We start from the raw sequence: 14,352 nt of genomic DNA, 5'->3' as shown, positions 1-14,352 counted from the left end.
CTATAGCTCTGATTAAAAGTTTGACGGAACCGTCCTTGATTTGAAACGATCTTTTGACAGAAATATAAGCACCTGTTGTGACGTCACAACAAGAAAAACTGTGATCGCAACGTGAAAGTGTTAAATACGTTATTAGTGGCAAGAAGGACTTTTGTTGAGATTAACTGGTAAATTATCTGCAGGTTCAGAAATTAAGGAAGGCGAATGACGCGATATATTATAGTACATTGTTTTGGGGTATTTTAAAACTGACATTTCAAGTATTTGAGGTATTAACATCAGTGGTGGAACGAAACTTCGTGAAAAGAGTAAATACTTGATTGAACGCCACTAGCATACATTCCTTTCATGCGAGAAGTTAAATTAAGGGAGCCGTGTTTTGCGTCGAACCAGCGAAAGCAAAACCGACATTGTTACTTGTAAGACCCCTAAGTGGCCTCTTCAGTCTTTAGATGTGTGAGACTTGCAAGAGGCAAAACAGCCAGTGGGTTTAGAAATCGCCTTACAGTTTCACCGCTTGCTTTACTCACTGCAAGAAGTGCAAGTCAGTGATGGGTTCCTCTGTATCACATATACACCAATATACAACTTTCTTATGTTTCAGTAGGGCAACGCATCTACGAATACAACATTCTGCTTATACAGAAGAGCTGGACGACCTACAACGTTCCGTGTACATTATTATTATTATTATTTTTTTGGAGTAGTTAATGCTGGCTTGGTATGACATGTTTCTAACTATCGTACTACTACTAGTACCCCACGAAATAAAAAGTCAAAATCCTTAGCAAAGTCTATTGATTGTGTTTTATTCGACTTAATTAGCTGAATGTCTAAATCTATTCTATAATTTTTTGGATAGTATGGAATGTACCAATAAAGTCTAAGTTGGCTTCAGTTGGCTTTAACGCAGGCCTTGACGGTGGTTTGAAAAACAGCGAGGACAATGCTTCTATGGACTTCATAACATGGCAAGGTATAATTAAAAAAAAGAGTAACGGGACAGCGGAAGCAATGTTACACAAAAATTCTATCCAGCACTTGCAAAACACAATTTTATTGTGAAAAATCACCACACATTGGATAATGTGCATAGGTACTGGAGCCTGTTTCTCGAAAGACCCGACAACTTTTTGGCTCCAAAAATCCATTTGGGAAAACTGCCACTCGCTTGGTCCAGTTCGGTTCAAAAGTCGATTGACATCAATCCGCCGTTAATATTAACCCTTTGTCTCCCAGAAGTGATCAGCATGTAAATTCTCCCCAGAATTTCAATGAAATGTCAGTCAGACAGGTATCGAGAAGGAGGTTTGATCTTGATATGTCACCAAATTCTCAAAACTACCCAACAATGAAATGTATATGAACGAAATTATATAAGATAAAATGAATCATATATTGAACTAATTCATTTCATATATCATTTCGTTCGTTGGTTCATTCATCACGGGAACGTTTGAAATTACAAATGACCAGCCCCGAGCATCAGTGAGGTAATGAATTTTTCAGTCTTCTCTAGGCAATTGATAAATTTGCGTTCTCAACTGCGAAGATCATAGCTTCATTAGTAAGAAATCTAGGGTACTAGTTAGGAGAATGCATGTTTTGTTCTTGGAAATAAAAGGGTTCAATTCCAACCAAGGGTTGAATTTTGCCCGCCAGAAAAACAAGTGTAATTTTGTGCTGAATGAAAGCAAAAGTCAAAGTCACCATTTTGATCTGAAAACTAAAAGCAAATATCCTGCGAGCAATTGCTTTCTCCTACGCTTCTCGAGAGAGAAACCAATGCGAGCATCCGTTGATTAGTTTCTTTGAGTGAGCCGCAGTCCCCCGCCAAGGACGAATGAATTAAATTTGAACTGGTAAAACGAGTTAGTAAACTTGTTTTTCAGCTTACGAAAGCGTTCAGCTACGTAATTGCTGCGTTTTGGCGAGCCTGCTGTGTAGTGATATTTTCCCGTTAAATAGTACGAAGCCGGATATCAAATGCATCACGCGGGGCGTGACGTACATTGCACATGATCAGTAAAAAAATCTAAGAGTTGCTCGCACAGGAGAAACCAGATACCCGCAGGGTAGAAGCAAAATGATTATTAAAATTGATGACTCAAAGCTTCTCCAGTCTTAAGATACAGTGCGAATTGTGACAACCGGAAAGTTTCTAATTCTGCGAGAAAGCGGCCTGAAGAACGCACCAATCAGGCGAATCAACTTGTCTCGATCCGGGAAGCTACAAAGAAGTTGTCAGCAGTCAGATACCCTTAGACTTACGAAACGTTAGGAGTTGAATTTCCTTTCAAGTGGCAGGACTGGTTTCTAGTTTAATTTTGGTTACCTCATGCTGCAACGATATCGACGACTGATCCTAGTACAGCTGTTTCGAGAAAGCATAAAGCCTACGCGACAATACCGAAAGGCGTTATGGTAAACTGTCAGTTTGAGTCAACGAAAACATGATGGCAACGCTTTCGAAAACGTCACCTAGAAATACGTGCTCATCTTTTTGCCACTGACATTGAGATATGAGGGAGTTTCAAAATTCAGTCAAATGATCCAGACCATGAATTAGTGACAAAGGGTTAGGATTCACAGACAAGGAAGATTCTGACGACTTTAACCTCACTTATTTCATGTCGTGTTTCGCAGAGAAAGTTTGAGAAATGTATACAAAAATCGCGGCGCACGTGAAGAGAGAGAGCTTCAACATAAGTCTGTGTACTGCCACTTCGTTTACGCTATATCCTAAGAACTCTTTCAAACAAATAGCTCGCCGTCGTAGGTCTTCACTGTACGGTCGTGGCATCTTCTATTCTGGGCGTTCACTACATATTGAATACTGTCCCATACTACTTTTCGGCATTGTCGCAAACGCTCTTACGCTTCTTTCCGACTATCTTTCTCGAAACAGCTGTATGCAAGCTACAGCATCATTGGCTTTTAAGACTAGGAAAAGGGTCCTTCTCTCCAATTTGTCGGCTCAACTGAAAGTTGAGTCAAGAGAGTCATTACCTAAGATTAGTACCTGAATCAAATTTGATTGTGTTTCACATCATAGTAAGTATCATAGTATGCAAAGACTTTACCGCGAGCTAAAGGTGTGAAGGCTCCCTTATAGTGGCGCACAGCTACTCGCCAGATCGGCCGCTGTCAGGCCGCTGCCCACAGCGGACCGGCAGATCAGGCGAGATCGAATGAAGAGAATCTCAAACGATAATAATTTCTGATCGGCGTATTTAGCCCAAATCAAGGCAATTAGAACATGAGATCAGACGCTGTCACTTTCCTTGACGTGACAAAGTTGATCTTCAGTTTTATAATCTACTAATCAGAGAAATGTACGTTTTGAAGAGCGCCATTTTTTGTCCGTGTAACGAAAGCCAGTCGAGAGGAATATTTAAAGTTGCATGACGTTGTACGTAGCGGGTATCAGTTTCCTTTCTGGGAATCACAACGGATTAAATTGGACGAAAATCCTGCCAGCTGTTTTGTGCTCACGAGATTGACAACAGCTTTTACTGGTGCTATTTATATTCTACTCAGGAAGGGTTTTTAGTGAATAGTGGAACAGGGACAATTTGAACATTAGATAATAATTTATTTCTTTTATTCAACTTACAATATTTTACAATAAAATAACAAATCTTAACCAAGCGTAATTAGACATTACAAAAAAAATACAAAATTTATATAAAAATATTATTCTTCATACACTTTTGGAAATTAAGTCGGGGGAAAAAGGAGCACTATTGCAAAATAACTTTTAAAGAGAACGAAAACTCCTAATCCTCTACCATCGCCAAGATCTTCACTTTTTCCGGTACAATAGGGCCCCCAGACTGCTAGAATATAATCTACACTTGTCGGATCGCATGCCACATCGCATGCCACTTCTAGTACGGCATCTGAGGGATGTGGGGATTATGAGATAAAGAGAAAAAAAACGGAATAAAATAACCACATCATTGACACAATCTATCTTTTTGTGAGTGCTTACGTGCTTACATATGTTATTATAATAAAGGTTAAAAGAATTAATTAGAAATGGTTTAGGCTATCATCGTCAGTGCAATGCATATTATGGCCAAGTAACGTCTAACCATGCGGTTCTCGATACGTATACACGCAAAGGTTCAACAGGTCTTCCTTTAGACAATGAAAATATATATTTTTTAATGTTATTAGCAACATCTACTCTGAAACATAAATACATGTATACACGTCAAGCCTGTTGTATTAACCTGATACAGAGCAATATTCTATTTTGGGAAGTGCATGTCTAAACGCATAATCGTTTGGCATGCTTCAGGGAAACAACAACGTAAGATCTTGCAGCAAATCTTTAGCAAAACAAAACTTGACTTATACAAATTAAATCACCTGACCACAGTGCTTAGTCGTATGTTTTTGCAACGCTTATTTTACAGGTATTACTAGTTTGAAGGAAAGCAAATAACTCTTGATAGAAAGAATCAAATATATGCATCAAGCCGAAATCGTCTCGAAGATTTCTGTCTATTGTAAGGGGCTTTTATCTTTGAGAAAAAGCAATGGACTCCTCAACAGACGAGATCTTTAGCACTAGGCGAAGGCATTATGGGGTGTTTATAGGTGACTCTTGTGCATAGCTGTTGCCAATTAATACTATATTGACTAAAAAAATATTGGGTTTTCTATTTTCCTACATGGTCACATCCACAATGATTTTGGCGGCCAAAATACATGACATTTTTGACATTGTGTTTCGAATTTTACGCAAGCCTTTTTTTTTTTTAAATTGCGCTTTTCTTGCTCTAGCTAAACGCAACAGTGCTCAGCCACTCACGACAGCCCGGAAATGCTAGACACATATGTTATTTTACCTTGTACTTATCGGCTATAACTGGCGAAAAACCTATCTGTTATGCATAAAAACAAACATATTCAAAATCAATTATGTTTCATGATATTTCCGAATTTGTTTTTTTATTTCCTTTTATTATTACTGTTTGAGTAAGTGTAACCTTTCTGTTCTACATGTCGCCCTTTGGCAAAACTTAGAATTGACAACTAAGTGCCAAGCTAAATGCGATTTCAGCAAAGAAAGTAAAAACAAAAACAACCAACAGGAAAATGTATATTTCCACTTGTTATTGGATACGCCAACTTCTGAACCTAGCGGAAAAAATATAAAGTTAAGCGTTTTATAGAAGAGGCATTATATCAAAGTGGTGCTCATACGAGGAGGTGGACACCATGGACCGCATTAGAGGAATTTTCCTGCTTTGGCTGAGCGTTTTCTTCTTGATAATCCGTAGCATCCAAGGTAACTATTTTCCTTACATTAACCAGCCCGGTGAAATAGAGCACCGACAAATATGTATGTAGTTGGCTTAACTGGGCTGCTCTTTTTTGGTTAAAGATACATGAAATTCATGTTACAGTGTATTGAAATAGCGATCATTGTGTGACGTTTTTATGAGAAAAAAAGATCATTGAACTTTATGGAACAACTTCAACAGTTCAGTTCCCTTACAAGCCTAAATTATTTTTGAAGCCTGTTCATGACTCTTTTTAGCTAATCCTGCATGTGCGCGCAAAGTGCTTGAATGGGAGTTTACTTAGTTGATTGCGAGGGTTAATGTAAGCCTGTATAACGCTTTGGAGGAATACTTAAAAACATGTACACTTTAACACCACTTAGACAAATGAAAACCTTGACGTTTGTTATTTGGAGTCTCAAAAACATTCATTTCGTAATTATTCCTCAATTTAAGGTCTGCGACTTGCTGTTTTGGTATATTTATACTTATGGCGGTTTTTTTTAGGATAGTTACAAGTTGCATCACGAAAATCTCCCTACACTTAAAAAAAAAGATCTCTTCTTTAATTGCAAAATTGTTTGTGTCTTTTTGCTTGTATTATTAGAGGCTGTCGTTCTCGAACGATGTCAACTCGCGCTGCCTGTGAACGTTTGCTTTGAGAGAAGAGTAGTGCCTTTTTTTGAGTTGGTGCTCTTAGTGTACAGGATTTCATGAATATGAAATTATGAATTAACCAGCACTTGCCCAATGTAATGGAAGAACACATTCCCTCCACTGAACTCAAATTCGTTGAGTTTCAGACAGAGACACACCCCTTTTCACAAACAGCACCCCTTGCATTTCTTAACCAACACCAAATGATAGTTATAACTGAGCATGATTCTGTCAAAAGGAAAAAGACGGTGTTCGAAAGCTGTGAGGGTCAACTAATTTCCTAGCAAGTAGGGTGTTTCAATTAAATAGTATCCAAATCCATATCAAACTCTTTAGATGCTATTATTTAACTTGTCTTTTAATTCTATGTTCATAATGCAATTCGCCTCTACACGTTCTCTTACAATTGTTGTTAAAAAGGGGTGGGGTTGGGAAGGGTATTATTGTCAGCTCGATGATTGGCCAGTTGGAGTTGTTATCCTCACGCGATGAAGGTGGTAGGAGTTCATTAAGGCACAAAGAAAACACTTCATAATGTTTGCCTTAAGGGCATTCCGTGAATTTCCATGCCTAAGCCATCTACTAGATTGGCAACAACAACAACAAAAAAGTTCTTTAGCAACTTCTTATCTTCTTATGTCTTGAAAAGTCGCTCTTTTGTCGGCCATCCCCCATGTACGACCTGCAATTGACATGCATGGGCTAATATTTAACAATTATCCTCTGAAAACGCGCGGAATATCGCCTGATACTTAGCTTACGTATATCGCAGGATATCTGTTGAATACGCAAGACGAATATTGAGCGCGCTATGACCATATTTGGACATTGCCACAGTGTGTTGAATAATACAAATTGATATAAAGCTGCCTTCGTAGTCTACCGGATTTCATGGACATGGAAGGAAATAATTTTCCCGCAGAACACAAATCCATTTGGTTTCACACAGACACGCACCTGTTCACAAACAGCTCGCCTTGAGTTTGTTAGAAAACACCAAATGATGCTTACAACCGAAGCATAGTTCTGTCAAAAGGAAGAAATTAAACGGTGTTTGAAAGCTGTTAGGGCCAATTAATTTGCTAGTCAATAGGGTATTTTAATTAAATATATATAGTATCCAAATCCCTTTTTCCTTTGGGGCTGCCTGGATTTTTCAGGTGTTTATCCGAGACAGTTGCTTCCATTGTCCAGATAAGTGCAAAGATCAATTATTCCTTACGTCAAATAGTCTAGTGAGCTAAATTAAAGGGGGCGTTGACTATTTCTACGTCGATCAATGAGAATATATTTTTTTCACTTTGCTTCTTTTCCTTTTTCGTCTGCGCCCTCTTTCCAGAGGGAAATAATGTTAATTGCACGAGTTAACATGACTTTATGCACGGTTTACAGAGAGACGCGCCTTACCACGGCCACCCAACAAACTTTCACATTTGAAATTACGTGTAAGTACGTCAACTCAAACAACTCATTCAATGGTGTTCAACTTACAGCCGTGCGAACTTTGCAAGTAGGGGTGACTGACAATCAAATTGGCACATCCTGATTGGCGTAACAGTTTTAAAAAACTTTGTTAGGTGGCCACGTTAAGGCGCGTCGCACTGTAAAACTATCCGGAGAAAGTAGATCTTAGTAAGTAGTCTTGGTATCCAAAAAGAAAATTGGGGGTAACCATGCATTTTTGAGAGATAATTAAGCTTCAATTTGAGAAAGAACGCTAAACATTGCTTTGTACTTTTTAAACTTTTTAAAAATATTGTTTAAGAATTATCTTTGAAAGATGCGTGGCTACCTCTAATTTTCCTGTTGGATAACACTTGTTAAGATCTACACTTCCTGCATAATCATAAACCGGGCCAAAAATGTCTTTGAATTAGTAGGCACCGTCCTTAAAATAAGGGAAGAAATCCTCGCGAGAAGCCGAGGAAGGACCAACGTTTACAAGTTGACATTCATTTTATCTTGGCTACGCGCAACCACAAACACGTAAGAATGGTTTCTGTTAGCTAAAGTAGCCGTTTTAGAAAAACTTTGGCCATTGATTTTTGTTTGCCATCGGTAAACAGGTCTCCTTTGCTTTCCAGATTTTTACTAATGTGCAATCCATCGCAATATACCCCTTTAAGATACAGTGCCAGGTACATGCCTAAAAAAATCTACATTTAAAAGAAGAGAGGTGAGTATTGTCGACCCCGTTTCAAGGTGATGGTGTTGTCTTTATTCTTCAGGGACCGAGAATGGAAAAATTGTTATGCAGATGGCAGGCAACGATAACTATCAGTGCAAGTACGCGTATTTCAGTCGACCTTTCCCTAACGGTTACCTTCCTGTCCGTGTGTTTACGTCAGTTAATCACGGAAACGATTCAGCGGAAGTCCACGATTCCGTTCTTGCATGGGTCGAAGACATTTCCACAACCCGTTTCAAGGCGTGTATTGTGGCAGGCGGTCAAGGATCCGGTGCAAACAGCACCATCGATTGGCTCGCTTTTCAAGGCTACCAGTCAGGTGTACAACATGGACAAGCGAGATTCGCCCTTTTTACAACCGGAACAAAATGCACCCGAGTGACTTTCTCTCAGGTAAACTCTAAAGGATGTGCTTTAATCAAATTTCATCTAAATTCTATGTTAAAAATGCATTTATTAGATTGAAGTTGCGGTTTGTAGCAAATTTCTCTTAGTGAAAAATCCCTTCAGATAAAGATGCTTGTTGGTGGAATTTGTTTAGCGACATTTCAACGCCATGATGATGATGATAATGATGATGACTATTATTATTATTATTATTATTATTATTATTATTATTATTATTATTATTATTATTATTATTCCCCCTTTTTTTTTAAAAGTTATTTCAGAATAGCAACATAGCACACCTTCAGCCCGTCGGAGTCTGCCTTTCACAGGCCTGGTCACTAAAATCGAAGCAGCAAAATGGGCTATTTGCACACATCTATTCACTTATTTTTCTCTATAGGTTTTTTCAACGAAACCTGAAATCCAAGCTACTATTCAACACGGAAACCTTGATCAAAGGAAGGATGCAATGAACGTTTGGATCGAAAGTGTTTTCAGGACGCACTTCGTGGTTTGCTTAAGAGAGTCAAGAACATTTGATGGGCCTCATAGCAATCTGCTTGTGGTAAGTAAAGAGACATTTATATAAAAACTCAAAGAGAGAAAGATAAAGTGACAGTACAAAATTGAATGCAATTTCAAGTCCATGCTAAGCTAAGGGCGCATTTATTTTTTGTCAGAACTGGCTGACCAGGCCAGTCAGTTTGCAAGGAAAATGCAACAATTTGAAGAAACGCTTGAATGCATATGCATGATAATCTCTCGCATTCTTCCGGAGGAGTATATATCATTTTCGAGGTGGGTGAATTTGACGGCGTTGAAGAGTGAGTCTTTCCAAATGCCGGATCTGGCCAGCCAGTTCTGTCAAATGGAAAGCGCCCTAAGAGTTATAGGCTTGCTAGATTTCCTGGGCAAGCTGTGCAATGAATTATCAGATGGGACCTGTCTCTTTAGTCACATAATAGAATTATACGTTCTTATATGAAACAATCTTAATGATTATGCAACCAAAGAAGAAAACGTAACTTGCTGAAACGATCACGACAGGAAGCCTAAACATAATGGAACTGGGAAGTAGGAAATCCATTAATCCCTTTTGGGGTAAAAAAAAAAAATAATAATAATAATAATAATAATAATACTAATAATAAAATGATAATGATAATGATAATAAATCCAGACCTATTAATATTAAAAGTGGCATATTCCAAGGAGATTCCTTGTCACCACTCCTATTTTGAATGGCTCTTGCACCCTTGAGCCCACTTCTGCAAGAAAGTGGCTGCGAATATGAAATCCAGGGTGAAAAAATCAACCATCTTTTCTTCATGGATGATTTGAAAACCTATTCCAAAGAGGACAGCCAACAGGCTGGCTTTCTTACTGTTGTTAAGAAATTTAGCGATGACATACGGATGGAATTTGGATTGGAAAAATGTGCAAAAGCAACTTTTAAAAGAGGAAAGCTTACGAAAACATCAGACCTACAGATTGACATTAACACATCCATCAGAGAACTAGATCAGGAGGAGGCCTACAAGTAACTAAGAGTAAATGAAGGCGATGGAATACAGCATGCCGCTATGAAGGAGAAAGTGAGGAAAGAATACTACCGCAGAGTAAGATTAGTATTGAAAAGTGAACTGAACGCTGTCAACAGATTTGAAGCTATCAATACCCTAGCTGTGCCCGTTGTCACCTACAGTTTCAATATTATAAAATGGAAAATGAGTGAGATTGAGAGCTGGACACAAAAACTCGGAAGCTACTTACCATCCACAGAATGCACCACCCGAAGGCAGACGTGAACAGAATCTCCCCAGAAGAATTGGAGGAAGAGGCTTGACCAAGTTAGAAACGGCGTACAAATCTACTACAATAGGGCTGGAAACATATCTGAGAAACACTGATGATGCTCTGCTCCAACTAGTGCTTCAACATGAGACCAAAAAGAAGCTTTACTCCATCCAAAAAGAGGCAGAGAAATTCAAAAGAGAATTTGAGGTACCAAACCTGGAGAGGGAAGCAAATGAACGAATTACTAAGTTTGCTAGGAAAGTAAAACAGAAGGTAAAACAGCAGGCCCAAGAAATAGAAATGAAGTAGTGGGAAGAAAAAGAACTGCACGGAAGATACCCCAAAAGATTAAGGGAAGCAGATGTTGATGGGTATAAAACCAACCAGAGGCTCAGAAGTACGGGACTGAAAGCTGAGACAGAGGGACTGATAATTGCAGCCCAGGACCAAAGCCTCCCTACCAAGTACTATTTTGCAAAGATTGTTAAAGACGGCAGCAGTCCACTTTGCAGAATATGTCACAAGCACGAAGAAACGATAGATCACATCATATCTGGCTGTCCCAAACTTGCGAAAACTGATTATCTAGGGAGGCACAATAAGGCAGCTGCATATATTCATTGGAAGGCATGCCAGCATTGCTATGTTGAAGTCCCAGACAGGTGGTATGAACACAAGCCCGATACAATTACCGAAAACGAAGAAATCACAATTGTCTGGGATATGCAGATACATACTGATAGGGAACTGTCAGCGAATAAGCCTGATATAGTGATCAAAGACCATGCTGACCGATGTTGCAAACTTATAGATGTATCAGTACTTGTACCAGCCGACAAAAACACCTCAACAAAAGTCATTGAAAAGCTTTCAAAGTACAAAGATCTCGAGATCGAAATCGCGAGAATGTGGGGAATGAGAACAGAGACTGTGCCGGTTATTGTTGGTGCGCTGGGACTTCTTAGAGAGGGAATGGACCAGAACTTAGGAAAGATCCCTGGAACCAGCAACATTAATGAGCTGCAAAAGATCGTCCTCCTAGGAACGGCGCGCATACTGAGAAGGTTTCTGTCCATCGAATAAAAAAGTCCCCTGGTACCTCAGGACCAAGGATTGGCCCCGGTTCATGGAGACTGAAAGAAGCAATTAATAGCACTGTAAACAATAATAATAATAATAATAATAATAATAATAATAATAATAATAATAATAATAATAATACGTATTATTAAATGGTAAACATGCTATTTGCTATCTGCAATGTTATTCAGAAGAGGAACAACTGCAAAGACTAATGACAATATTTTTCAGTTGCGACAATATCTCTAAATGAAAATCTCATGCAATACACACAATCGCATGAGGAAATAATTAGCCTGCTGTCGGGGACCTCTGGGACCAGCGTGGTATGCAATAGCTTACAATATTTTTTAAACTTATTTTCTTTTCTTTTCAGAACTGGATGGCATACGAACATTATCCAACGCTCTGGAAAGTTAAGGCGTCGTCCAAGATCTTGTTTTCTAACTATGAGATACCATTAGCTCAGGACAATTACGCGCTATGTAAGGTACGTTCTTTGTGCGGCAAGAAGTATTGGTGATTGTATAACGAAAAAAAACTGTGAAGTGACAAAAGCGTTCATTGAATAAAAAAGGGTCATATAGTAAAGCGAAGCAGCTCCAAGAAGGGTGGCTATTGCAGCAGCGTCTATTGTTTTTGTCTGGTTTTCACATCTAACTCTACATGTCTCAGGTTAAGGTAGTAAGAACACCAGTCCTTATCACAGCTGTTACTCATCGCTCCAAATGATGTCCAGTCCACTTACTGTACTGTCTCTTACACAGAATAAAATTTATTAGTGTCACTATTGAAAATGAAGGGTTAAACAAAGGTCGTTAATTTAATCTTTCAGATTATCAACTTTACCAGACCATTCTATGAACCACCAAACGTACTTACAACAGCAGTCAAGGGAACTAAAAACAACTCCAATCCACTCTGGGCCGTCAAGGGTCCGTTAATCTCCTGGGTGGAGGTAAGATCCTCTATCATCATAAAATTACAGAAATTTACCCATGACATAATTAAGCAATTTACTTTACTTTATTTATTAATGTTTGAAAAGCCATTAGTCATCATGATAATATAATGTGTTACAAAACGTTGTAAAAATTTTGTTTATATAGATAAAAAATAGTCTGAAAGCTGAATTTCTCAAACTCAGAACCGACTACAAATTTTACTCTGAAGAAGGCTGCAGTTGCAACCGAAAATTCGGTTTTAAATTATTTTTATCTATATAAACCAAATTTTTAAAATCAAGGGCAACAGTCAAGGGCATCAAAAACAACTCCAACCCACTCTGGGCCGTAAAGGGTCCGTTTATATCCTTGGTGGACGTAAGATCCTTTTCTATCATAAAATCCCAGATCTTCACATAATTAAGCAATTTATGCTACTTTATTTTAGATATTAATTTATTTTTATTTTTATTTTTGGTTTTTGAGGATCTATACACCATAAACCTTTGTAAGATTTTGGTTTGCTGCATTAAATCACTTTGCTTCAAACGTTATTATGCAGGAGATTAACCGCACTCATTTTCGTGTGTGCATCAAAGACTATGCTGGGATTGATGGCCAGAGAGACAATTTGGAAGTTCATTATGTGGTTACCGGAGGTAAATAGTGCGACTGTAACGTTTCGAAGAGTTTTCCTTGATTTGCTTCTTAAAGGAGAACACTAGTACTTTGATATAGTATGACCGCAAAGACTCAACTGGGTGTCCTCTTTGTCTGAGATGAGGATTATAATTAAAATGATCTCTCTATTGACTCCAGAAACAAACGTTCCGGGCAATGATAGAACTGAACTAAATAGGGAACATAAATAAAATAGTGGAATTAGATACTAAACATAGTTAAAAAGACATCTATTCTTAAAGAAAGTTTGAAATGTTATGTTCTATTATGTGAGGGTAAGATATGAATAACCTCTACTCCTGTACGACCTGGTATTACAAGGTTAGCGCTCACATAGCCATTTCATATATTCCTATCTGATATTTCTAAAAGGTATTCAACTGATGTCATCACCTTAAGAGACGTACTTAACATAACTACATGTTGCAGCAACCCCACTTACTAAAATGCTTTAAGTGAAAACAGAGGACTGAAGAAATAATGTAGGTAATCTAAATTTTTACCCCCTCCGAGTCTTGCACACTCTCAATATGTGCATACGCCTTCCTGCCTTACTAAGCAGATTATCGACACGCTGGTCCCAGTTTCAGCCGTGTAGGGTTAATTACACACATTTAGATATGGTAGCACTGTTTTACGTGACTGTAGGGGGATTTGTTAATTTTCTTTGTTCTTGTTTTGGTGTTTTTAAGATTATGATCCTTGCAACAATGCAAGCTGCAAGTATCACAGCAAACCAGTGGCGTTATCTCCCCAACGGTGCGATTGCGTCTGTGAAAGCAGCTGTCCGTCTTATCAAGAAGAGATGTGCGCTTCTAATGGTCGTACATTCAGAAACTTGTGCTTGCTTCAGAAAGAGATTTGCGAGACGCAGGCCAACTACACCCACTATCACCCTGGAAGTTGTGCAGGTACATATGGGATTGCGTCTTCAGGTTTTATGAGCTGGAGCTAGGTAACGTGCAAGGACGACTGTACATCCTAAATCTCGCAAAAAACTTCCTTTTAAATGAAGCTTAAGATGACTAAAGGGTTCAAGAATAAACTAAGGAAATTTCAAGAGTTACTACTACTACTACTACTACTACTACTACTACTACTACTACTACTACTACTACTACTACTACTACTACTACTACTACTACTACTACTACTACTACTACTACTTCCTGGAGGGTTAGTGAACAAAAAAAGGTTTTCGAATTTTCCGCTTTCCGGTTACTGCTTAATTGAATATTTTTCTTCGTTTTCCTTCCGTAGAAAAATTCATTGCCTCACTAGTGAATTCCATAGTAAATTTCACGCAAAAAACCGATAT

The 14,352-nt window shown here is 38.4% G+C and overlaps 1 protein-coding gene across 2 annotated transcripts in view; it reads left to right on the top strand.

Annotated features, from left to right (window-relative positions):
• Positions 1 to 5,121: 5,121 nt before the first annotated feature.
• The window catches only part of LOC138004092 (uncharacterized), an 888,878-nt gene continuing 879,647 nt past the window's right edge, over positions 5,122 to 14,352 (top strand). For both annotated transcript variants that reach the window (XM_068850495.1, XM_068850496.1), the window contains exons 1-7: positions 5,122 to 5,302; positions 8,183 to 8,535; positions 8,933 to 9,097; positions 11,786 to 11,899; positions 12,245 to 12,367; positions 12,916 to 13,012; positions 13,727 to 13,945. In XM_068850495.1, coding sequence (XP_068706596.1) covers positions 5,233 to 5,302; positions 8,183 to 8,535; positions 8,933 to 9,097; positions 11,786 to 11,899; positions 12,245 to 12,367; positions 12,916 to 13,012; positions 13,727 to 13,945 — 1,141 coding nt within the window. In that variant the 5' untranslated portion in view covers positions 5,122 to 5,232. The remainder of the gene's footprint in view (positions 5,303 to 8,182; positions 8,536 to 8,932; positions 9,098 to 11,785; positions 11,900 to 12,244; positions 12,368 to 12,915; positions 13,013 to 13,726; positions 13,946 to 14,352) is intronic.

Source organism: Montipora foliosa, chromosome 5 (genome assembly GCF_036669935.1).
Source record: "Montipora foliosa isolate CH-2021 chromosome 5, ASM3666993v2, whole genome shotgun sequence".
Lineage (NCBI taxonomy): Eukaryota > Metazoa > Cnidaria > Anthozoa > Scleractinia > Acroporidae > Montipora > Montipora foliosa.
Note: the sequence above shows the minus strand (reverse complement) of the source record. Positions and strands in the feature narration are given on the sequence as shown.